Raw genomic sequence first — 25,855 nt, forward strand, 5'->3', positions numbered from 1 at the left:
CTCAGGTCATCACACTTGGCAGCAAGAACTTTAATTCTAAGCCATCTTACTGGCCCTTCATACCTTATGAAACAGACAGGATTTTCTGCTGTTGTTTTGTTTTCCCTGTAAAACAAGAGGCTGTGGAGCCGAACATACATACTAGGGAACATGCTATAGCTCTTGGTCCCTGGACAAGGATATAGGGCATTTGGAGGTCACTGGCCTGTCTCTGGGTAAATAAGGTATTTCAGAGTTTTGAACTCTGGGGTGATCTAATCAGTCATTTGGCTTTTTCTCTGTGTGTGACAGGGTTTTGATATTTAGCCTTGGCTTCCCTAGTACTATGTAGGCCAGGCTAGCCTCAAACTTAAATCCTCTGCTTCAGCCCCTTGTGGGCTAGGTGTATGTTCCACCACTACACTCAACAGTATGACTTTTTTTTTTTTTTTTGAGACAAGGCCTCATTATATAGCCCTGACTATCCTGTAACTGGAACTCATTATGTAGATCAGGCTAATCTCCATCTCACAGAGTTCCACCTGCCTCTGCCTCCTGAGAGCTGGCATTAAAAACACGCCTCATCTGACCTATTTTAGAGGAAGCACTGGGACGGCCATTTTGGGAAAACGGTAAGCTCAAAAGTTGACAAATGTCTGTTATAAAAATATATCTTGGGGGCTGGAGAGATGGCTCAGTGAGTAAGAGCACTGACTGCTCTTCCAAAGGTCCTGAGTTCAAATCCCAGCAACCACATGGTGGCTCACAACCATCCGTAATGAGAGCTGACTGACTCCGTCTTCTGGAGTGTCTGAAGACACAGCTATAGTGTACTTACATATAATAAATAAATACATCTTTAAAAAATATATATGTGAATATATATATATATATATATATATATATATATATATATATCCGTGTCACTTGTGTGGGCTGAGTCATGGTACACATGCTGGGAGCAGCTGCAGTTTTTATAGTTGTTGGGAGATGTGCTTTAGGTTCAGCCACACAAAGTTCAGAACATCTCTCAGTGGCTTCAGAGAACTCTTGAGACCCGAAACAGTCGAAACAGTTAAACTAAGGATTTGCCATTATTACACAGTTACTATATCTGTGGAGCTGTGCTTTCAAAGACAGGGACACCTTCAAAAGTGGTGGTTATTCAGTGGTTTTTGTTGTTGTTGTTTTTTGTTTTTTAACCAATTTGAAATCATTAGCACACCTATAGGTTTCCTTGCAACAAAAACCTCAGCAACTCCAGCCTCCACTTTCCTGAATATACGTGCATGAATCAGAGCTTCACTCTCTCCAGACCCACAGAACCCTTCCAGAAGCCCCTCTTTGTGCAGGCCTGTCTCTCGAGCTAGCACAGAACTTATGTGAAGAGCATAGTTCTCAGGGTCTCTGCAGAATTTGTGCTGAGCAACTCTGTGGCCAGTGCAGAAGGAAAACAGAGCGTTGGGAAGAGCATCAACAGGTGGACAGAATCTTTAAGAGGACTGCAGTCTTTTCCTTTCAGATGTCTGCCAATCGCCCTTCTGCACACTGTCTATGGTTTGAGTCAAGGTGACTAGTTTATTGTGGCAGCTCAGGTCTGGGCAATTATTTTCTACTAGCAGAAGAACTAAACTGACGTCACTAATTCTTAATTTCCCCCCAAAGTTCCAATCTGTACTTCCAGCAGTCAACTGAGTTGAGCATCTTCCCACAGTCCTGCCTTTGGTCCTCCCTCCCATCCGGCTCCAGGACTCCATGGCATAAACCTTACAGTAGAAAGTAGTCCAGATATGGCAATTAGCCAAACGGATGACAACACTGCCCCTAGGCGACCAGGTAGAATCCAGGTTGGTGCAGGTTGGTCTAGTCACAGAAGAGCCAAGCACTGTGTCAAGGGATGTACAAGGGACATTTTAGGAAGCTCTTGGTTGTACTGACATTGTGTGCTGTGAACCAAACCCGGTGAGTGAAAAGAAAGAAAAAGACAATGAGAGAAGAAGGAAGGACTGGAGGAAAGAAGGGAGGGAGGGAGGAAGGGAGGGAGGAAGGAAGGGACAAGAAGGAAGAAGAGAAAGGAGAAGAAAAGGAGGGATGAGAGGAGGAGCAAGGAGAGCAGGGGGGATGGAGAAAAGGAAGAAAAGAAGAAGGAAGGAGAAGAAGAAGAGGGGAGAGGAGGCACGAGAAACAGAAGCAGCAGCCGCTGGGGCAGGCTGGACTGAACCGTGCCTGTAGTGGAACCTGGAGCTTTCCCCCTGACCTGAGCCAGTGTTACTGGGCTGAGCTGTCTGCTTGCCCCTTCTGTTCTCTGTAAAGGTGCTCTTAAAGCATCCTGCATAATAAAAGCACCCGACAAAAACTATCTTTTTTTTTTTTTTTGGTTTTTCGAGACAGGGTTTCTCTGTAGCCCTGGCTGTCCTGGAACTCACTTTGTAGACCAGGCTGGCCTCGAACTCAGAAATCCACCTGCCTCTGCCTCCCGAGTGCTGGGATTAAAGGCGTGAGCCACCACGCACGGCGACAAAAACTATCTTAAGTGGATTCATCACCCATACTTTTGTTTCAGTTTTGCTTGTGCTTCAAGACAAACTCATGTATTTCAGGTTGGCCCATAGTAGTTTGAGAATAACCTTGGACTTCTGATCCCCCTGCCTCTAACCTGCTCAAGGACTGGGATCACAGACACACCCCATTGAGCCCAGTACAGAAATATTTCCTGGGAATAGTGATAACAGAGCCATGTTGGAGACGATGCGGATACTGAAGAGTTGGCTCTCAGAAATCCACCTGAGGTCCTGGCTGGTGAGCACTCACTCTGCAACAGGCTCTGGACCCAGGCCTGTCCCCTGTGAGACCTCACTTTCTCCCCACGGTGGCCTGTGGCATGAGGGCAAAGCCACTCCCAGTGTACACAGCGAAAGGGAAGGCTCCTGGAGCTTATGTTCTTCCACAAAGCTAACAGGCCATGGAATAGAACTCACAGTTACATTTTGTGACAGTCAGCCTTGCTGTCTTTTTAAGTATGCGCCTCACATGGTTTCCTATTACTTAGATTTAGATTCAAAGAAGGGAGAAATAATGCTACACCATTTGTATTTATAGAGTAAAATTTCACTGAAGTAAAAATATATTATTAAGATAAGCGTAAGTCAAAATGAAGAAATATTGATTCTAACAGTTGTATGGAAGTGAGTGGAAGGCTACCACCTTCCAAAAGATACAAGTATGAATTAATTTCTCTGAGCCAGGATTTCACTCCATAGGTGAGAGCCTAAAACTAGCTATATTGCCGGGCAGTAGTGGCACATGCCTTTAATCCCAGCACTTGGCAGGCAGATTTCTGAGTTTGAGGCCAGCCTGGAGTTCCAGGACAGCCAAGACTACACAGAGAAACCCTGTCTCGAGAAAAACAAAAACAAAAACAAAAACAAACTAGCTATATTGCTACACTGGCCTGGAACTCATGACCCTATTGTCTCAGCCACTTTGAGTGCTAGGTTCAGAGATGTGTGGCCTTGTGTCCAGCTAGAAAAACAAATTCAAGTTCTACTGAACATATATGTAGGGAGCATGTGTCCTGTGTGCTAGTGTGTGTGCGTGTGTGTGTGTCTGTGTGTGTGTGTGTGTGTGTGAAAGAGAGAGAGACGTAAGGCCAGAGGTCAACCTCAGGTGTCATTTCCCCAGGTCTGTCTTCCATCTGGGGTCCTTCTTCATTAAGAGGCGCCTCTCACTGCTCTGAAGCTCATCAGGTAGTCTAGGCTATGGGGGCAGTGAGTCCCAGGGACCTGCCTTCTTCTTCTGCCTCTGCAGCACTGGATCTACCAGCATTTGTCACCATACCTACATTTTTTTTAACATGGTCCTGATCATGATGTCAGGTCATTTGCTTACAAGGCTGACTGATCCACCTCCCTGGTTGGACGTTTTAAAAAGCTGTTTTGTTTTGCATGCAGACGAGCTTGTGCCCTTTAGTCCTGAAGAGATAACCAAGGCCACTTTGCTTACACTACACCTGTAAAGACAGGTGTCACACCTGCCACACTGCATTCCTGCACAGAGCCCACTCCGCAGTCGTCTGCAGACTGTACACATAAAGACACCAATAAACACGCCACTTTCTGCTGCACCTACCATGCTTGCCGAAGAACTGAATGACGACTCTGCATTTATCCGCTCTGGCGACTATTGTGCACTTCTCTACACTTCTTTCAAGGTAATTCAGACATCTAAAGATTGGCAGAACTGACTGCAATACAAATACATCGTAAACATTAAACACATACTTACTATGGCTACCCCATTAACTTTTAAAAACCCAACAGATGAAAGTCTGTATATTCATAAATGGCATAGAAATGATTAAGTACAGTACAGCTGTTAAGCCCTACAAAAGGAGTATTTCTCCCATATAAGAGAAAGCCAACTGTTTTTACCTTTATTGCCAATTTGCAATTTAAATTCAGTGGTATGTCAGTATCACTCATCGTGGCAAAGGGTGACCACTGATAATGTTGAAAAAACATAGATGAAAACAGGACGTAGCCATACGTGGAATGACAAGAATTCACAGATCTCAGAGTAAGCTGGAAAGGAATAAGTGAGTTATTTCAGAGAAGACCGACTTCTATCCTGAGTCAATCTTGCTGTGAACAAAATGCCACAAATACATTCAAATAAAACCATGCGCACTGAATTTGCACGTGGTACCTACAGATGTGTATGTATCTATATTGAACATACACATACAAAATCTATACTCTCAAGCTCTGATACCGTAAAACTGTAAATGTCCACAGTGACCACAACATTAATGCATGAAGTGGTGGGAAGTGACAGAAAAGTCCTAAGTGACTGACCTCATACCTTGCCCTGGGGGGAGAAGCTATAACCTAATGCAGCAGCCATTCTGGGAATGCATGCTTGTGACTGTCAGGTTTTGGAATTTTTATGTGCTTGTGATTTTACCCACCACACTTCACTTGGACTTAGCACTTTTAAAACATCTTCATCATTGCTTTAATATATGGCCAGTCACTTAACATTCTTTTAAATTTAATTTATCTTGGCATGTGCAATAGGTTTCTCGTAGTTCAAACTGGTCTCACACTTGATATAGAGCTGGCTGAGCTCTGCCTCCCTGGCACTGGGAATATAGGCCTGTGCCATCACACCTGGTTTGTTTTTTGTTGTCGTCATGTTTGTTTGTGTTTCTTGACTGGGAGGGGAGGGTTTGAGACAGGGTTTCTCTGTGTGACTTTGGCTGTCCTGGAACTTACTCTGTAGACCAGGTTGGCCTCAAACTCAAAGAAATCCCACTGCCTCTTCCTCCCAAGTGCTGGGATTTGAGGCACACCTGACTTTTTTTTTTTTTTTTTTTTTTTTGGTTTGGTTTTCGACACAGCTGACTTTTTAACTTGACTTACTTACATCTTTCTCAGATGGGTCCAGCCACAGTTCATCGCTCACTCGTGATAGCATTTGTATTGCTTTCCCAAACACTATGGAGGAAAAGAAAGGTGCCGTTCACATTCTTCCCAAGCAGTGAAGGCAAACCACAAGACTACTCTTGTATGCACAGGACTCAAGTGAAAACCAGAAAGGACGGTGGGATCCACCGAACAACTTAGTCATGCCTGTCAAATTCAACTGATTCTTCTGTTGAGTGCTAGCGCCCTGTGGGTCAGACTGCCAGAGATGGAAATAGGGGATTTTAGTTTTACAGAGACAAGACCTACTCCTCAACCAAAACACTAGTTATTCAAAATTGTTGGCAAACTTCATCCTTCCCAAACTTCAAGGCCTATTCCAACTAACCCACTTCATCCTGGCTCTACTAATTGCTCTACGCTTGATCTTGGGCTAAAGGCTGGAAACTAACTGGTTAGCACTTGCATCCATTCATGGGCTATCCATATGATAACAGCATTGAGCATCTTGGCTTCCAACATGCTAGGCTAGGTTAACATGTTATGTTAGACTATAACGATCTCAACTTTGATGCTGTGTCAAGCCCTAGCAAAGTGCATCACTATGAGAGGAGGCACCATGACAGGAATTCACCACATGGTGTCCTAATTGTATTCGATGCCACAGAGCTGGAAACAGTGGTTTGAAATCCCTTTTCCCTGAATATGTCCAAACAATTTCCCGTTAAGTGATTACACTGAACTTTTTGCTCAAGATACACCTGGGAGTTAAACTACTCAGCCGATCCACACAGCGTTTTATAGACTAATTTACATTAGGAAATGACATATACCCTTACCTACATACATTGTAAGACTTCAATAAATATGCATCGACATAAAATTCAACATTATTTCTCCTGTAAGCCAATTTCCGTGCTAATGCTCTCATTCATTTTGAGTTCTCCCAACCTCTGAAGGGAGATGGTACACTGGCCCTTCCTTGGTCTGTCTACACACAAACCCCGTCCCCAGCTCAAGCATCCCACCCCCTTTATTAGGCTATGTATAACACAGTTCTCCACATAGTCCTTCTAATTTCTGAGCTCACTACATGGACTTTTTATTTAGCCCATGCTTCTAACAACCTCTATCAACGAAGGGGCTAATATTAGTCTCATTTTTCGACTGAGGGACAGAGAGGCTTGTTCGAGATCATATATTAAAACAAAAACAAAACCCAACAACAATAATAAAAAAAAATGTCTCCGGCAGAATGTCGAATAAAGCAGCAGGTTGGTTTTCCCGCAGCTCAAAAATACTTTTGCTGGTCAAGTATTATTTCCCCCCTCGAATTCTCTCCACATCAGCCCTTCTCAATCCGAGTTTAAGGCCCAATGGCACAATTCTTTTCTTGGTCACCGAATTAAACCCTGGACATAAATTAAATGGAACGGGGCTGGCACGCTCTTCGAAGCCCAGCAGGGCCCTCGCGAGGCGCGCTATGGCAGCTTCAGTCGTGGCGAAGAATGGCGGAGGAGGCCGAAGAAGACTATGGAGAAACCCTGTACGGGGCGTTAGACTTTTCCCTCTTCTAAGTAGCAAAGCAAGAATGGCCGCTCCACCTTTCACCTGGCCGCCCGTCATCCCGCACTTCAGCATGGCTACGGGCAGAGCAGGCATGGAGGGCGCAAGCGCGCTAATCGCGGGTGCCCGGATGTTGCCCGCACTTTCCGCGAGCTCAGCTTCTCCCTTGCCCCGCCCACGAGCGATTTCTTGCAGCGCCGGGTTTTTTTTTTTTTCCCTTGACGGGAATGACCCTTACGGGCCCCCGTAAGACAGGCTCTCGCCAACTCCGCGTCTCATTGGTGGCGGAAGAAGTGGGCGGGTCGACCGAGGAGCCTGAGGAAGAGGGCGGCGGCGTTTGTGGTGATTGAACGGAGCCCCGGTGACAGGATGGTGAGCCCCACGGCGGCGGCGACCCGGGTCGGGCCGGGATGCTGCGGCGTCCGGTTGAGGGAGTGGGGTGGGGGGCGAGGAGGATCCGGGCGGCCGCGGAGGAGGAACGGGAGGATCGCGGCTGGTTGAGGGTGCGGCTCGGCCTGGTGTCGCCCCCTCGCCCCAGCGGCCAGAGGGCGTGCGAGGCGGACCCGGCGGCCGGACCCGGTCACGAGATCCGCTCCGGCAGTCGGTGTGACCGCACGTCTCTTCCCTCCTGGTCCTCCCCGGCTTGCTGGGGGGGAGCCGGCCTCGGAGCAGAGCGCGAAGTAGCCGCCGCACTGGCCGCCACTCCGGACGGGGACCTGGAAAGGGGACTGCTCGTCTCCTGTGGCCGCTGCGACCCCATTGAGCAAAGTCGTGGGGATCGTTTGGAGCCTGCGGAGATGCGCGGGGTTGTTCGGAGAGCCTTAGCTTCCCCAGTCTGCATCAGGCCTTTGCCCTCACCATCCCCCCCACCCCAAATAGATGGCTGTCCCTACGACTTTTCTGTGCAGACACGTCCTTGTAACCCGATTTTCGAAGGCACTCTTTGCTCTCTAAAGTTTGGGGTGGGGTGGGGGGTTCCTGTTTGTCCTGATGAAGGTTAAAGTGAAGGCACCTCACTGGCTGCTGGGCACGCGTTGCGTTTTTCACAGATTATCCGTGTGCAGACAACCTTTTTAAAAGGTGGCTTTATAAGCCGTACCAAAGGTATATGCTTAAATTCACTGGATTTTAGCATCTAAAAGAGAATTTTTTTGCTTTAGACCCCAGTTTAAAGTAGACTAGTTCATTGATGGCAATTTGGAGACACTTGCAAGGAAGAAGAATTTGCTGGGATGATTGCATATTCATGTCTCTGAAGTCGTTTTGAGGGGTGAACGCTTATGTTTAAGGGCAGTTGCTCTGCTGGGCATCACGTTTCTTGTAAATTTTTATTTTGAATTTTTGTGTATGTGTCTCTACATGAGTTTATGTGCACCAAACAAGTTCAGGAGCTACTGGAGACCAGAGGGCTTCGGATCCCCCAGAACTGGAGTTACAGGGAGTTGTGAGGTGCCACGTGGGTACTGGGAATCAAATCCGGGTCCTTCAAAGATTAGCAAGTGCTTTTTCATTGCTGAGCCATCTCTTCCAGCCTAAGTCAGGTTATAATGATGTAGCCCTACTGGCCTGGAAATCAGAGATCTGCCTGCCTCTGTCTCCTGAGAGTGGGCACTAAAGGAGTGTGCCACCACACAGAGCTTGATCTTTTCTTGACATTTTTGTCACATGATAAAGTACTCCAGCTAGTAATATCCTCTGTAGCACATAACTTATCCTGGAGTGTGATTTTTCAATACTAGAACCTCAAACATAAAATAAATAAATATATATATGTGTATATATGTGTGTATGTATGTGTATATATACACACATATACATATATATGTACACACACACATATATACATATACACATATACACATATATACATATACACATATACCTCCAGTATATCTAGAGATAACAAGACCCCAGGAATGAGAAATTCTAACTTTAACCTTTTCCTGATGAATTCTTCAAATTATAAATATCAAATCTTTATAATCTACTCAAATTATAAAGAGTAGACAGATTGAGAAGTAAAGAAACAGGAGTTGGTGTACAAAGCAAGAAAATATAGAACGACATTGACAGTTTGCTGTGTGTGGGTGTTTGTCCTGTGTTTAAAAAGAGAGTGAGTAGTTCTTTTGGGATTATTTTTGGCACAGCTGATTTTTAACATTTCCTTTCTTAACATTCAGAAATCATTAACAATTTTTGCATATTTGGTATGGATTTTTGGTTTATTTGTTTGTTTTTTTTCTTTTAACTTTTGTTGCTTTCTTTTAACATTGGTCATGTTTCACCCCCTTTTTTTTTTTTTCCATTCCCCTGTCTGCAATCAACTTCTTCATTCCACTAAGGCTGGGCACAGAGTAAGTTTTTCTCCGCTCCTACTAACAATGGTGGTTGGGTGGCTGATAACTGACTGGATTTCTTACTCTTTCCAGCTCTGTCAAATAGGGAGTAATCAAATCCCCATGCTTTGTTTGGGTTTTTGCTTTTATATGATTTTTGACAAGACTTTGGCTTCCAGATCCTTTGCTGCCTCTACTGTCTGTCTAACCTGATTTGTCATTGTGGAATTTAGGCAAGGACACTCTTGACATGTTATTTCCCATAACTTGGTCACCAGCAGAAAAGCAGAGGATTCCATCTCACTGTGGAGCCATGATGCTGCCTGCAGGGCCATTCATCCAGATACAGTTTTGACACACTAATTGTCAAGGGTGTTGTGGCACCTTACAGAGTTGACATCTTCAATAAGGATAACAGTGTTGTCTCTCACCTCTGTTCTTTCTGGTACATTCTCAGTGAACAATTCATTTTTAGTCCCAGAGATTTTGAATCTATTTTAGACATACACCCTCTTACGAGTTCAGAGTTCTTTTAATATAGATTTTTTCTTTCGCTTTTCCTCAAATGTCAGCATCCCACAGTCCAAATCTGAAGGGATCCCCCCCTAAAATGAAGATGGTGTGTCAAGATATGTCTATTGAGGGTGGATACTCTGTAGTAGTTTTAGCTGTCAAAGGTGTGCTCATTTTGTGACCACCCACACACCTATTAATTCAGCTACTTTGTGTCCTGATAACTGTTGCTTTTGGTTTTGTTGTGAGATGAATCAAGTTTGTTTTTGTAATCATCTCATTTCACACATTTTTGTTTTGTTTGTTTTGGTTTTTGGATTTTCAAGACAGGGTTACTCTGTGTAGCCCTGGCTGTCCTGGAACTCACTCTGTAGACCAGGCTGGCCTCGAACTCAGAGATCTACCTGCCTCTGCCACTTGAGTGCTGAGATTAAGTGTACTTACAGCACTACTGCCCAGCCACATTTTAGTTTTCAATCCAGTTTAAATTTTAATTAATGAAAATTTTTACTTAGTTATTTTATGTTGGATGTGTTTGCTTTTGTGCCTGTCTGTACTACATGTGTGCCTGGTACCCTCCAAGGCCAGCTGAGAAGGTGTCAGATCCTCTGGAACTAGAGTTACAGACAGTTGTGAGCCACCACGTGTTGGGAATTTGGATCCTCTGGAAGAGCAATCAGCTCTCGTAACCACTGCCATTAAAATTAACGTTTTAAATTAATTTTAACATTATGGTGGCAAAACTGTTTGCTTTCTCATACTAAACATGTAGCACTTCCTTTGATATGGCTCAGGGGTAGCCATGCTTTGACCAGCGGTAAAGAATATGTGTACTGATGCACGGCAAGCATACGAGGCCTCCTCAGCAGGGAAAGTCGTCCTTCGCTCTCAGGGGATGTGTGGTATCCTTAAAGGAACTTTTAAACTACTCTGTCTACTTTGTTCAATCTTGAAATTTTTTAATTTAAAGTTTCATAGGACTGCCCCCACCCCCGCACCTCCACATACACATGTTGGGCAGGATTTCACTGTGTACTTGCTTTGTAGCCTAGCCTGGTCCTGAACTCACAGAGATCTGCCTGGCTCTTCCTCCTTAGGGCTGGGATCAAAGGCGTGCACCACCATGCTTGTCGTAGGATTCGCTTTTTACTTCTTTGATCTTTCAGAGCAGATAATACTTTTGTCATCTGAGACTGTGGCAGGTCTACTGCCAAACTCACCACTCCATTTGTTTTACTTCTCTGATGAACATAAACGATGGTGAAAGTGTTGTTTGACGTTTACAGACTATACTGAGGGGACAGAGGGGGCTGTTAATCCAGGTTATACAGATATGACAGTGGTGGTTTCTAGTGAAAGAAAGCAAAGATAGTAAAACTTAAAAATCAGATGTACATATGAATCTACTGAGTCTCTAAGCACAGGTGTTGGTGCCCTGTAACACACTGCTAAGAGGGTTATTCAGTTATTTTTGGCTAATGTTCTCCAAAGAGTTCTTAGCATAAACTATAAAATTTTTCCCTACTATTTCATTTTTTCTATTATTTCATTTGTATGTTTATATACATACACATATATAGTGATGTATGTATTTAGTGTGTGTGATAGTTTTCACTTGGCAGCATTGGCTGGCCTAGAACTGGAACTTGCTTGCCATGTAGCCCAGGTTGGCCTTGAAGTAGTAACCTTCCTGTCTCAGCTTCCTGAGTGCTACATTTACAGCCATGAATCAGCATACCCCACATAATCAATCAATCAATCTCTCTCCTCCCCCTCCTCTCCCTTCCCTTTCCTCCTGTCTTCTCTCTTCCTCTCTCTCCCTCTTTCTCCTTTTTTTAAAAAAGATTTATCTATTTATTTTATGCATATGAGTACACTGTAGCTGTACAGATGGTTGTGAGCCTTCATGTGGTTGTTCGGAGTTGAAATTTTAGAACCTCTGCTTGCTCCGGTTGGCCCTGCTCGCTCTGGTCAACTCCGCTCACTCTGGCCCAAAGATTTATTTATTATTATATATAAGTACACTGTAGCTGACTTCAGATGAACTCATTTCAGATGGTTGTGAGCCACCATGTGGTTGCTGGGATTTGAACTCAGGACCTTTGGAAGAATAGTTAGTACTCTTACCGGCTGAGCCATCTCGCCAGCCCCCTCTTTCTCCTTTTTGAGACAGGGTCTCACTGTTTTCTTAGGCTGGCCTGGAGCTCTCTTTGTAGACTAAGTTGAAATCAATCTCATGAGATCGACCTGCCTCTGCTTCCTGAGTGCTGGGACTAAAGGCGTGACCCGCCATACTCAGCCCTATGGTTCTGAACTGCCACGTGGGTGTTGGGAACTGAACCTGGAACCTCAGGAAGAGCAGCCAGGGCTCTTAACATCTGAACCATCTCTCTAGGCCCATATTATTTCATTTCCAATAATTTCCTTTAACAATGCTTTTTTCAGTTAAATCGGTTTTATATTATATAGTTTTTATAATATATAGGTTTTATATTATAGCAGAAATAAGAATTACTGTCATTCATCAAAACTACCACATGCTATAGATTCCAGCAGTATGTTATTCATTTTGCAGTTTCATTTTATTCAATATAATTTATAGGTTTCTAAATCAATTTTTTAAATTTTTTACTTTTTCTCAGAAAGGATCTGTATATAGTGGTGGCTGACCTAAAACTTCCTGTAGAGCTAGGTAGACCTTGAACTTGCAGTGGTCCTCTTGCCTCTCTTTCTCTGCTGGGATTATAGATGCATGCTGTCATGCCTGGCTAACGAATCATTTTAGAATACTTGATTTTATCCTATTATTTATTGGTAAATAATATAAATTTGACATCCAAGTTGATATTAGCTGAGACTAGATATGGTACCAAGTGTTTGTTGGCCCATGACAGGAACTGTCTGAGTGACTTCTGCTGTGTTCTGGATCTGTTTAAAGGGGTGGTGATGGGAGGATCGTGTCTGTTGGCATCATGTCTAACGCTGTGCTTTGTCACTCTGACCCCTGAAAGTTGGTGTTAGTATTAGGTGATCTGCACATTCCGCACCGGTGCAACAGCCTGCCGGCCAAATTTAAAAAACTCCTGGTGCCAGGAAAAATCCAGCACATCCTCTGCACCGGCAACCTCTGCACCAAGGAGAGCTACGACTATCTCAAGACTCTGGCTGGCGACGTCCACATCGTGAGAGGAGACTTCGATGAGGTGCCATCATCCTGTCCTTCCCATCTATGCTCCTTTCTCACTTCTTTGTGTAGACTTACCCTTTAGACTCAAGTTTTTCCATTCGTCCTCCCCTGCCCCTTTGAAAATGTACCCTAGGTACTAGCCATGCAGTGGTAGAACACTCGTCTAAGCACACACAGTGCCTGGGCTCAGTCCTCAGCATCACAATTGTGTCTCCCAAGTATACACTTCCAGGTGAAGAGTCCATTAGCTTGCAGTGAGACGTGTTCTGGACTCAGGCATTCTCAGATTTGGGCACATATATAATGAGTTATTGGGGATGAGAGCCAGATCTAAACAGCAATTCATTTTTGTTTCATTCCTGTATACCTTATTTGCAAGCCTGAAGGTACAACATCGATTTCAGTCTAGCTGAGTTTATGAAATAAAATAGGGGGAAAGAAATAGTTCTTAAATTTAAGCTTTGCCCATTATTTACTAAATAATGTGATTCTTGGGCTGGTGAGATGGCTCAGTGGTTAAGAGCACCCAACTGCTCTTCCGAAGGTCCAGAGTTCAAATCCCAGCAACCACATGGTGGCTCACAACCATCCGCAACGAGATCTGGCGCCCTCTTCTGGAGTGTCTGAAGACAGCTACAGTGTGCTTATGTATAATAAATAAATAAATTTAAAAAAATAAATAAATAATGTGATTCTTGACGAAGTACTTTTCTTCTGACCCTCAGTAAATATAATTGGAGTTGCATAATTCACAAGAATAAACCTGATTCCAATATGAAGAAATTACTTTGTGCTTCTGGGAATCTTAAGCTTTTCAAAAATTATTCAATTTGGTTGATGATTTCAAAGGGCCATTGAAGCGTCTCAGTGGGTAAAGGCGCTTGCACCAGGCCTGATGACCTTGCACCAGGCCTGATGACCTGGTGTGATCCACAGGACCCACATGGTAGGAGAGAATTGACACTAGGTTGTCCTATGACCGCCACATAATGGCACATAAACTGACACACAGAAAATAAAAATTTAAAACTAAAAAGGAAAAAAAAGCAAAGAGTTTCTTTATATCATACAAAATGAACATAGTATTTTTTTTTTTAAAGATTTATTTATTTATTATATGTAAGTACACTGTAGCTGTCTTCAGACACTCCAGAAGAGGGCGCCAGATCTCGTTGTGGATGGTTGTGAGCCACCATGTGGTTGCTGGGATTTGAACTCTGGACCTTCGGAAGAGTAGTCGGGTGCTCTTACCCACTGAGCCATCTCACCAGCCCCCGAACATAGTATTCTTATTTAGCAGATATAAAAAGATTTGGGGTAAAATACGGTGATGAAAGACTAGGGAGACAAGAAAGGACAGTCTACTTGGTTTTATTCTTTGGGTTTTTTGAGAGTTTGTCTACTCTTGGCTGTCCTGGAACTCGACTCTGTAGACCAGGCTGGCTTAGAGCACAGATCTACCTGCCTCTGCCTCCCAAGTTCTGGGATTAAAGGTATGTGCCACCACTGCCCGTTGACAGCCTACTTGTTCATTAGAATGTAGGTCTAGTTTATTTAAAAAAAAAAAAAAAAAAAAATTAAGGCTTCTGTATTTGTGTTAAAAACCAGTTTAATTAACAAGGCTAAATTTCATTTCTCGTTTGCTAAATGCATAAACTCTAGAGCCATGTAGCCAGGGTTTGGATCTCACCTCAACTACTTACTGGCATATAACCTTGGGCAAGCTATTTCAGCTTCTTTGTGCCTTAGTTTCTGCATCCATAAAATGGGTATCATGATTATTAAAGCCTGGAATATAATTTGAATAAATCCCAGCTTATAAGTTATATACCTTAAGTTGTGAAAAACACAGGTTTAAGGGATTATTGTAGCATTTGTGCATTCTTGTCTGTACAGTGCTTGTGTGAAGGTCAAAAGAGAACAGCTGGTGGACAGGAGTTACCTCTTTCCATGATGTGGGATCCAGTGATAGATTCCAGACTTGTTGGCAAGGACCTTTACCTGCTGAGCCATCTCACCAGCCGAGGATTAATTATTGCTTAAAGCATGTCCTGAAGAACCCTTATAGAAATTAAGTCAGTAAAGCAGTTTGACAGCTTCCAGGTTACATCAACTGAATTCTGTTTTAAGCACCATTGCAGTGTCACAGGTTGATGAGAAACTTTTTTTTAAAGATTTATTTATTTATTATATGTAAATACACTGTAGCTGTCTTCAGACACACCAGAAGAGGGCGCCAGATCTTGTTACGGATGGTTGTGAGCCACCATGTGGTTGCTGGGATTTGAACTCTGGACCTTCGGAAGAGCAGTCGGGTGCTCTTACCCACTGAGCCATCTTACCAGCCCCGATGAGAAACTTTTTAAAGTGTATTTGTTGTAGGGTGCTGTCTTAAGATACCTATGAGGTTGAATATTTAAACAAACTGAGTAAATTTCATTCTGTCTGAAATGTGTGCTTTCTTTATCTCTTTTCTCTATTAGAATCTGAATTACCCAGAACAGAAGGTTGTGACTGTGGGGCAGTTCAAGATCGGTCTGATCCACGGACACCAAGTTATTCCGTGGGGAGACATGGCTAGCTTAGCCCTGCTGCAGAGGCAGTTTGATGTGGACATTCTTATCTCAGGACACACACACAAATTTGAAGCATTTGAGCATGAAAATAAGTTCTACATTAACCCAGGTTCTGCCACTGGGGCCTATAATGCCTTGGAAACGTAAGTACCACAATGTAGGCATTTAGAGCTTTAGAAAAGGTGGTAATTATGTGAGTGATGTTTCATAAAGAGAAATATGTTTAAATAAGAGCTGGTGTGGTGGTGCACAGATTCAACCCCAGTGTTCCAGAGGTAGAAGCAGGCAGATCTCTTTGTTCAATGCCAGCAGGGCTACATAGTGAGATCCTGTCTCAAGTCTCAAATAACACACTAAATAGATAAAGGTAAATAAGTCCTTATCAACAATCTTTTCTTTCCTTTCCTTTTTTATTTTATTTCTTTTGAAGACCGGGATTCTCTGTGTAGCCCTGACTGTCCTTGAACTCACTCTGTAGACCAGGCTGGCCATGAACTCACAGAGATCCACCTGCCTCTGCCTCCCGAGTGCTGGGATTAAAGGCTTGCACCACCACTGCCCAGCTACTAGTCTTTTTAGTGTGCAGGTAACAATCAGATTTCTCCTGTGTTCAGTACCCTGAGTTGAAATTTACAGCGCTATCGCTTTAGTATAAAACACTGACATTGTTTATTTTTCTTCCAGAAACATTATTCCATCATTTGTGCTGATGGACATCCAGGCTTCTACTGTGGTCACTTACGTCTATCAACTAATTGGAGATGATGTCAAAGTAGAACGAATTGAGTATAAAAAGTCGTAAAGCCAGGCTGGTCTCCACCACTTATTTTTTCCTCATTTCATTGTTCAAATCAAATAATTAAACACTTAAGAGGCACACAGTTGTATCACTTTTATAATATTTTGCACTAAGAAGTCTTCTCTGTTAATACATAGTTGCTCTAAAGCTTCTTGTAAACTGCTAAGAATATATTTAGTTTGCAGTGTATGGTTTCTATAAGAAGCAGCCCACACGACAGTGCAGGGCCACGTTAGGAAGTTGTCCTTGTTGGTATTTGTGCATTCTTGTCTGTACAGTGTCAATACCTCCTAGCTGGTATTTGGACTTCATTACAAAACTAGCGCATGAAGAGAAAGAATCCAGACTTTGTGTGTATGTTTTCTCTTCTCTGGTAATAAATGCGTACCTTCCATTTAGACTTTCTTGAAAACCTGTGTTTAATTTAAAAACCATAGACTTGAAATCTCAGCACTCAAGAGGCAGAGGCAGGTGGATTTCTTAAGCATTTTTTGCCAATGCTAGGCCAGCCAAAGCTACACAGGAGAACCCTGGCTCAAAAAACAAAACAAAACAAAATAAACACAAGAACATAAAAATGAGAAACTAAATCCAACTGCTGATGTGCTAGAGTGAAGGGCATACAACTACAGATGTGCTACAGTGAAGGGCCTACAACTGCAGATGTGCTAGAGCAGTTATGAATCTGTGTCTGAGACTCCTTTGGGGTGTAACAACCCTTTTACAGGGGTCACCTGAGACTGTTAGAAAACACAGATATTAGATGGGTTGTGGTGACACGTGCCTTTAATCCCCGTCGGGAGGTAGAGGCAGGTGGATCTATTGAGTTCAAAGCCAGCCTGGTCTACAGAATAAGTTCCTGGACACACAGGGCTACACAGACAAACCTCTGCCTCTTGAGTGTTGGGATTAAAGGTGTGGCTACCACTGCCCAACTCAACAATGATTTTTTTTTAAAGATTCATTTATTTCATGTATGTAAGTGCACTGTAGCTGACTTCAGACTCACCAGAAGAGGGCATCAGATCTCATTACGGATGATTGTGAGCCACCATGTGGTTGCTGGGGATTGAACTCAGGGCCTCTGGAAGAGTAGCCAGTGCTCTTAACGGCTGAGCCATCTCTCCAGCCCTCAGCAATGATTCTTAAGCCTTGTTTGTTTGGATTTAAGAATTTTTTTTTTTTTTTTTTGGTTTTTCGAGACAGGGTTTCTCTGTATAGCCCTGGCTGTCCTGGAACTCACTTTGTAGACCAGGCTGGCCTCGAACTCAGAAATCCGGCTGCCTCTGCCTCCCGAGTGCTGGGATTAAAGGCGTGCGCCACCACGCCTGGCTCAAGAATTTTTTCAGACAGTATCTTACTATATACCTGAATTCACAGTGTAGCTCAGGCTGGCCTGGAACTCACAGAAATCTGTGTCTGTCTTTGCCTCCCAAGCACTAGGATTAAAGGTGTATATCACCATGCCTATCTTATCCATAGGTTTTTAATTTATATTTACTAGCAAATATTGACCAATCTGCTTTTGAAGGTGAGATCTGCAAATACTATTATATGTAAGTATTTTCCAGTTTCCTGGTTTAATCAAGAAAAACTTTATGGAATAACCAACAATTACATGTACACGCACATGCACGTGCACACATTTACAAACTTAAAAACTATAAATTTATAAAAAGAAATAATATATTTGTCAGACTCGGGGCTGGAGAGATGGCTCAGTGGCAGTTTAAGAGCACTGCCTGCTTTCCCAGGATGGGGTTCAATTCCCAGCATCCACATGGCAGCTACACTGTCTATAACTCCAGCCCCATAAGTTCCAAGACCTTTACACAGACAGACATGCAGGCAAAGCACCAATGCACATAAAATAAAAATAATTTAAAATTCAGTTTTATGTTGCGAGTAAAATTTTAATTGTTCTAGCTAGAAACAAGCATACATTACACATTAACACAGAAATATATTAGACGAAGGCGGCTATTATAAATTTCTCAACAACCAAAATAACATACCGTTACTACTAGTACTATCCCATACACGGTCCACTCAGCATGTGGATGTTAGCTGATGGCTGAGCTTGGTGTGGAGGACTAGACTGTCAGGCTGGCGTGAGCTGGGCCTTGTTCTTGGATGGACATGGACTGCATGCACTTATTCAGCAGATCCTCCTCCTGTGTTTCTTCACTCGGGCATGACTGAGAATCATTAGACGGAACTACAGGGAAGATAAGCGTTTATAATGCATTCTGGAAATAAAATGCTTTAATTTTATTACTATTATTTTATGTGTGTGGGTGTTTTGCCTGCATGTATGATTATGTACTGTGTTGGTGTGCCTGGTGCCCACAGATGGCAGAAGAGGGCATCAGAATTAGAGTGGTAGATGCTGGGAACTGAATACAGAGCAGCCAGTGCTCTTAACTGCTGAGCCATCTCTTCAGCCTCATTCACATATTTTTTGAGACGGTGTTGATATGTCATACCAGTCTGGCCTCCGACTCCCAGAGCTCCACCTGCCTGTGTACCGTGAGTGTGGGGATGAAAGGTGTGCACCACCACACATGCTTGGGTATAAAATGCTCAACACTACTTCAGAATGGCCCAGCTTAGGAAGCTTTTAGCAGACAAAATCCCCTACTGTTTTCAACTTAGTTACCCTCCACTTCCCAGTCTCTTTTACCATAGAGTCACAGCACTGTAAGTATGGGTAGCACACTTAGTAAACACTGTTCCCTCTGATTTTCAGAGTTTTTTGGTTGAGGGAATTAGGAGCTAAGGTAACCTGTCAGTTATGTTTTCAATGTCTCCATATCCTTCAGGGTTTTTTTCCCTCATGGTTTAAGGACCTTAGCAATGTTTCCTCTGACAAGGTCTCCCTGGCCTTTTTAAACCAGACTTTAACAACCTCCCTGCCCTTTCCCTGATGTCTTAGGACCTTGCATATGCTTGGCAGGCATCTACAAAACACATGTGAGGCTGGGTATACTGGCACAAGTCTATAGTCCCAGCACTTGGTTATCAGTTAGTCTGTGCTAGAGAGAATCAGGCCCTGCCTAAAACAAAACCAACAGTAACAACAACAAACCCTGAAGGACTAGGAGTGGAGGTCTGGATGTGAGCAGAGGTCTGTGTGAAGAGCACATACCTAGCACAGGAAACAAAGACACACTTGAATCTCACTCTTGAGAATTCTTTTGAATGGAAGCCTAAGCTACTTCATGTTTAGTTGTTCTGGTTTTTGAGATAGGGTATCATTGAGCAGCTCTATGTGGTCTTGAATTTGCTATGTAGATCAGGCTGCCTTGGAACTCAGGTCCACTGCTTCTGCCTGGGACCTATGTCAAACCGCCATGGTTAGAGCTCATCACACTTAAAATGTCTAATCAAGACAATTAAAATGACTATATTTGGCTTAGTATTTTTTAAGCTAAGTGTTCAAAAGTGCAAGGTAGGCATGGTAATCCTGCCCACTTATAATCTTAGTGCTTAGAGGTAGAGACAGAAGGGCTGGTTCTATGAGACCTTGTTTCAAAAACAAAAATCCATAACTCTGTGTGTGTGTGTGTGTTTAATTCCACATTTACCTGGTAACAAGAACAGTCTGCCTGGTCTTCTAAAAATCTTCAGTGACTTGCATCTTGTTTTAGATGCATACCCAATTTTTAACCTGTGATAAAGGGAAATATTTTAATTGGAGACAGTAACATGAACAATGCTGTCACTTTTCTACATAAGATTCTTTTTACTAGCTGCTGTGTTTACCAAAGACCCTCATTCCCCAGATTCTCCTGTGATCTATTAACCCTGAAGTATAGCACAGTTATCATAGTTTGAATACTGACACTTTTGTGTTGTTGGCTGTGGGTTATTTTCTGAAACAATCTCATGCAGTCCAAGCATGCCTTAAATTCATCAAGTAGACCAAGATGTCCTTAACCTCCTGATCCTCCCACATACTGAGAGATCAGGTTTATGCCATTACCCTGCTGATAGCTACTTTTCTTCTCCTTCCTCCAGGCTGTATAGTACTCCTCCCCAATGCAGGTGTTCTGCACGTTTTTGGGGGTTTTTTTTTTTTTTTGTTTTTTGGAGGCATTTGCATTATTTGGAATTTGAATTCCAAATCTATCTATCTCTAGCTGATCCAGGATTTGTTTACTGTTTGAATATAGGTGTGTGTGCTATGGTTCACTTGGTGGTTCGTGTATGGAGGTTAGAGAATAGCTTTGGGGAATCTATTCTACCCTGGGTTCTGGGGCTCAAACACAGGTTGTTGGGCGTGCATACCAAATAGTTTTACTTGCTGAACCTGCCTGCCTTGATCAAGAAATATTTATAAATCCACAGATTATACTGTGGGGAAAATTGGAATACTTGGTGTGGTGGCACACTTGTACTGCTAGCATGTGGGAAGCTGAGGCAAGAGACTACCCTGCGTTTGAGGAATACCTGGGCTATATATACCCTGTCACGGAAACTCAAGCACCCTTGAGTGTCATATCCCACTCACTGCAGTGAAGAGGAAGTAGCCTCCTCATCTGAGTTCAGTGGCATGGATGTACTAGGAAATGGTATTTTATTCTCAAGAGGATCCTTTCACACGGAACTGGGTACATTTTTTTCCTTCTTAAACTCAAAAACCAGACAGACCCTTCTTTGTGTCTCAGGGGTCGCCAAAGGGAATGTATGATCATTTCAGGTGCTCCAGCTGCAATGCTCAGAGAGTCTTCTCTCTCCAGATGGTGTCTCCATGCAGTACAGGGGGAATGCTGTTTCTGTGAGTAGCGAGAGCTCATATGGCCTCTGTGGTGAGTGAGCACACCTGGAACACAAATCACCTCTTAGAAGATGCTCTCACTTCTCCTAAGACCTGACAAGAAACCAGATGGAGGTACACCTGCCTGTCTTCTGTGACCCGTGATGAAATATGTGCATGTACTGCCTCTTCATCAAGGTCCTCAGGTAGCTGGAGTTACAGATCTTAGCAACGCTGCACAGGTAACGCTTCTGGCCCAAGGTGAGCTCTGGATGCTGAAAGACAGAATGGGGGCTATTGACTGCTTAGCGTAGGAGGCATGCAGATCCTGTGTTCACAGACAAACACTGGGAAAGCCAGGAATGTCAGATACACAGGCTCGTCTCTTCTAAGGAGAGATGTATATATTTAACCTATGATTAAGTCTAGTGCCACTGCATTATCTGTGCTGCCAGGCAACAGCAAACGCTCCTCCAGACCCCTGTCAGGGAATGTCGACCCTCGGGCCTTTTTCCTCAGTTAGCCTACAGCACCTATAGTATCTTCTACTTTACAGAGTGTCGATGTAGTCACATCTTAGGCTTTGCTGTGTACATGGGCTGAGTTATTTGTCACCAGGAAACATTTTCCCAAATGGTGCTGTGCTTACATATGCCTGAAGTAAATGACTCAAGGTAAGACTCTCGGAGTGTGAACCAACACCATCTCCTGAGTTGTGCTGTGCTGGACTGAACTGCTTTCTCTTGCACAGACTGGCATACTGCTGGCCTTGGTGGTTGCAGAGACCCCTGACACTATAGAACACAGCTCAGTGGTCTTCTTTCTCAAAGGATGGATGCGGAGGGCTGTTCCACCCTATCTTTATGATTCTCACAGGCAAATCAGTTATCTCAACTTGCCTAGAGAAGGAAATGACAGTTTATTAAAACATGCAAATGGCTATAGCTGCCACAGACAATAATTCATATATCTTTTGAGCTTTGAGAACCAAAGAAACCTAGAACTAAAAAAGGGGTTGGACATCTTGCTTGCTTGCTTTTGTGTCGTGTGCATGTGCACTCACGAGAGTGTGTGTGTGTGTGTGTGTGTGTGTGTGTGTGTAAGGTGGGGCTATAGCTTGCAGCTTTTAGTTGTCTTCTTCCTCTGTGTGGAATTCCGTGCAGGTTCAGGCTTGGTGTCCAGCACCTTCACTGGCTGAGCCATCTCCCCTGCCCTTGCCCTTGCCTTCTTACTATGATTTTTGATGTGTAAGATGGTGGTACCTGAAAGCACCTTAGTTTACTCTGTTTCAACTAAAGAGACATTTTTTCCAGAAGCAGAAAAATATCTACTATGTCTGTGGAACACAATACTGTGAGTTAGTTTCCAACCTAAATTTTTAAAAATTGTATGTCTGCATGTGGGGATATGCACAAGTACAGATGCCCAGAGTCAAGAAAAGGTGTCCAAAGGAAAGAGCTAGAAGGAAAGAAGTGGACAGGCGCCACAGTGTTACACCACCACAGCTCTGCAAGGGGCTCACTGTTCATGGACTCACTGACAGAATGTCACATATGCCATGAAGACTGCAGGGCCTTCATTCTATCTGCATAGTTTATCTTCAGACATAAGTTCTGGACCCAGAGCTTGGTCGCTGGGCTTGCTTCGGATGCTGAGACCCTGGGACCTGATATCAGGCATCCTTCAGAAACATTTCAGGGGCTGGCAACATGGCTCAGCAAGCAAAGCACTTGCTGCCAAGACTGACAGCCTGAGTTTGACTCTAGGATGCACAGGGTGGAAGGAAAGAACTGGTTCTCACAAGTTTTCCACTGACCTCCACACACACCATAGTCAAAATTTAAAATTCTGTCTTACCTTTAGAAAAGATGCATCTGTCATTGATTTAGGGATATGAATTGTTTGGATTTGAGTAGTTTTCCATAACTCCTGCAGTTTGGCAATGTGTGAGTACACTCTGTGTCCCTCCTTGATTCTGTCTGTAGGCAAAGACATAATTACATGACTTTCTGAGACAAAAGATTATTAATAATACATATTTATGACTACCAGTGATTATCCTGAAGCAGCTGTAGTATTTTAAGTCAGAGTTACATTTTGAGAGAATATAGAGTATGCCCTTTACTTTAGAGTGCACAAATCAACATCAAATGATACTCGGGATCCCTCGTCAGCAGTTCAGTGCAAATAAAGACCAGCTGCAGGCCTGACAAGATGGGAAAGGATTTGCCCAGCATGTCTGGCAATCTGACATCAGTCCCTGGACTGTAAAACAGAATGAGAGAAGTGACCCACAGAATTATCCTCTGGCATCCCCTGCACACACACCCATGTCACCAAGGCCAGCACACCCTACCTCCCCTTAACCCTTAAGCTGCAAAGTTAGTAAGAGACCCTTAGAGGCTTTCTTTTCCTCTCTCTCTTAACTTGACTAGTAAAGTGGTATTTTGAAAGTGTGTCCTGTGAAATAGCTTATGGTTTCTGAAGCTGTTCATGCAGGATTCTCCCCAATAGTGCATGTGTAAACAACAGGTGTGAGTTATTTCCAACCGTTGCTAATTCTAAACATATTTCTTTTACAATTCACTGGTACTTTAAAAAAAATCGTTATATATTAACAAAAGGTAAAGAGCTCATCTTTGAAACTCTTGAAAGAGTACAACTCAAAAAGAGAGTTCTCTCCTACCCGGTGGGTTCTGGGGGAACTGAACTCAGGTCGTTCAGCTTGAACACAAGTGTCCTTAGCTGCTGTGCCATTTTGCCGATTGGTAACACTGCATTGTGTACTTAGTTACAGGGAACCTGGGTTCTCTCAAAGCTGTAATCCACATGCATTACCTGCTTTATGCTGCTCGCCAGCGCCCTTGGAATTCTGGGGATAAGAATGTCCAGCTGATCTGTTAGCAAAGAACACGCATAATATGTAATCTGACAGCCTCATAGCACTGAGGACTGAATTTTTTTTTTTTTTTTCAAGACAGGGTTTCTCTGTGTAGCCCTGGCTGTCCTGGAACTCACTCTGTAGACCAGGCTGGCCTCGAACTCAGAAATCTGCCTGCCTCTGCCTCCCAAGTTGGATTAAAGGCTGGGATTAAAGGTGCGTGCCACTACTGCCCGGCTGGACTGAATGTCTAAAAACAGAGACAGCTGCACATGCTCTTGACTTTTTCCTGTTTCCATCAATGTCTTACCAAGTTTCTCCTCTAGATTGGTTCCAAAAAACAATACAGTTTTTTCTAAGTGAGTGGTCAGATTTTTAGCATTCTAGGATGAACGTGTGAGTGTGTGTATGTTACTGGGAGGTAGAACTCAGGGCTAACCAACACTACACAAGTGCTCTACTACCACCAAGCTGGATCCCTAGTCTAATATTTACTTTACCAGAAAGGACTTAGGTAAGTCTGGTCTCATAGCTTCCTAGTCTAATTCTACAGTGAGATCAAGCCTGTAGTTTGCTTGGTTCCTGTACTTAGCCACATGATATCTTTCTTGTTCTTTAATAGAAGTAATTCTGTCCTGGAAAGAATAATTACGTTGTGCTGGAACTAGTACGTTGGTTTGTTAATTGTTTCCAATCATGGATCCGGTCTTTTTACTTTTTTCAAAAAATGAAATTGATTCCTGTAGCCCGGCAGTGGTGGCACACGCCTTTAATCCCAGCCTTTAATCCCACTTGGGAGGCAAAGGCAGGCGGATTTCTGAGTTCGAGGCCAGCCTGGTCTACAGAGTGAGTTCCAGGACAGTCAGGGCTACACAGAGAAACCCTGTGGGGGGAGGGGGGGGGAGAAAGAAGTCTTAGCACCAAATATATATATTTACAATAAAATGTACATTTAATAATAAGTATATACTTAATAAACATAAATATACTTTTATTTCATGGCCACGGATTCAGATTCTACAAGAGCCATGATTGTGGGCCTAGTTGGATCCTAGTCATCCCCCCTCTTGATTTTTTTAAGGAAGGAGGCCAGGAGGGGGACAGGGAAGCATGGCATCCAGCTGTGATATCAGAAATCAACTGTCGTCAGTCATCTAGGGGACAGTTAAAACCTTCCCAGGCTCGGGGCGGCCCGGCCCTCGGCTCCCCGCCAGGTTAGGAGCCCGAAAGCTCAGTCTCTGTCCTGCTCCGAGGCCGCCTCGGCAGCCGAGCCCTGGGCCCCGCTAGAGCCCGCTCCCCCGTCTCGCGCCTACTCCGCAGGGGTTTCCAAGGCCGCCTCACCCTTCACCGCCTTCCGTCCCGGCCAAGGCGGGCGGCCCCGCGACCCCGGGCCAACGGCTCGGCATCCCGTCCACACGCGTGCACCACACCCGCTCTGAGTCGGCGGCCTCCGGCTCTCCCCACTCCGACCCTGCTCAAGCGGCTGCCGGATGGTGCGGAGGAAGACCCGAGATCCTGGAGCTCTAGACCCGAGGGCGGAGGAACCTCAGGTAACCAGGCTCCTGCGCCTGGGCATCTCTCGGTGACAAGGACGCGTCAGGGCAAATCCATCCACACGCACCCTAAAGCAAGTATTCCTTATCCACCTCAGTATTCTAGACCCTCAAAGGACCTGCAGACCTTCGGTTGTCACCCTATGTGTCAAACCCAAGCACCGGTGCTGCGGCCCGGGGGCGCGGAGCGTAATCCGCGATCCGCTATCACCCAGGCAACCGCCTTCGGCTCGCAGAGGCCCAACCGACAACGGTTCGCAGCGCTCTCTCTTTCTCTCTCTGC

The 25,855-nt window shown here is 44.0% G+C and overlaps 3 protein-coding genes across 4 annotated transcripts in view; 1 reads left to right on the top strand and 2 right to left on the bottom strand.

The window, feature by feature from the left end:
* The window catches only part of Rad9b (RAD9 checkpoint clamp component B), a 29,655-nt gene extending 22,572 nt beyond the window's left edge, over positions 1-7,083 (bottom strand). For both annotated transcript variants that reach the window (XM_021163037.3, XM_021163038.3), the window contains exons 1-4: positions 7,007-7,083; positions 5,404-5,474; positions 4,410-4,559; positions 4,108-4,222 (exon numbers count right to left, since the gene is read on the bottom strand). In XM_021163037.3, the coding sequence (XP_021018696.3) occupies positions 4,108-4,222; positions 4,410-4,559; positions 5,404-5,474; positions 7,007-7,064 (394 nt within the window). In that variant the 5' untranslated portion in view covers positions 7,065-7,083. The remainder of the gene's footprint in view (positions 1-4,107; positions 4,223-4,409; positions 4,560-5,403; positions 5,475-7,006) is intronic.
* Positions 7,084-7,207: 124 nt separating this feature from the next.
* On the top strand, positions 7,208-16,777 carry Vps29 (VPS29 retromer complex component). Its single transcript, XM_021162466.3, has 4 exons — positions 7,208-7,340; positions 12,829-13,020; positions 15,488-15,723; positions 16,265-16,777. The coding sequence occupies exons 1-4, from the start codon at positions 7,338-7,340 to the stop codon at positions 16,380-16,382; spliced, it is 549 nt and encodes a 182-aa protein (XP_021018125.1). The 5' UTR covers positions 7,208-7,337; the 3' UTR covers positions 16,383-16,777.
* A 1,350-nt stretch (positions 16,778-18,127) lies between these two features.
* Positions 18,128-25,792, bottom strand: Fam216a (family with sequence similarity 216 member A). Its single transcript, XM_021163694.2, has 7 exons — positions 25,361-25,792; positions 23,977-24,035; positions 22,996-23,117; positions 21,284-21,413; positions 21,033-21,204; positions 19,967-20,049; positions 18,128-18,597 (listed from the first exon to the last, which is right to left on the bottom strand). Exons 1-7 carry the CDS (start codon positions 25,423-25,425, stop codon positions 18,473-18,475), a joined length of 756 nt encoding a protein of 251 aa, XP_021019353.1. The 5' UTR covers positions 25,426-25,792; the 3' UTR covers positions 18,128-18,472.
* Between the last annotated feature and the right edge of the window lie 63 nt (positions 25,793-25,855).

This window comes from Mus caroli, unplaced genomic scaffold, assembly GCF_978045245.1.
Source record: "Mus caroli unplaced genomic scaffold, Mus_caroli_1 scaffold_4, whole genome shotgun sequence".
NCBI lineage: Eukaryota > Metazoa > Chordata > Mammalia > Rodentia > Muridae > Mus > Mus caroli.

Coding starts and splice junctions, on each gene's coding strand:
- Fam216a (XM_021163694.2), bottom strand. CDS start 25,425: ATGCCGAGCCGTTGGCCCGGGGTCGCGGGGCCGCCCGCCTTGGCCGGG. Junction 21,414..22,995: donor CAGATGCATCTTTTCTAAAG/GTAAGACAGAAT, acceptor TCTGTCTTTCAG/CATCCAGAGCTCACCTTGGG. Junction 21,205..21,283: donor TCACGGGTCACAGAAGACAG/GCAGGTGTACCT, acceptor TTTGTGTTCCAG/GTGTGCTCACTCACCACAGA.
- Vps29 (XM_021162466.3), top strand. Junction 13,021..15,487: donor TGAGAGGAGACTTCGATGAG/GTGCCATCATCC, acceptor TTTCTCTATTAG/AATCTGAATTACCCAGAACA. Junction 15,724..16,264: donor GCCTATAATGCCTTGGAAAC/GTAAGTACCACA, acceptor TTTTTCTTCCAG/AAACATTATTCCATCATTTG.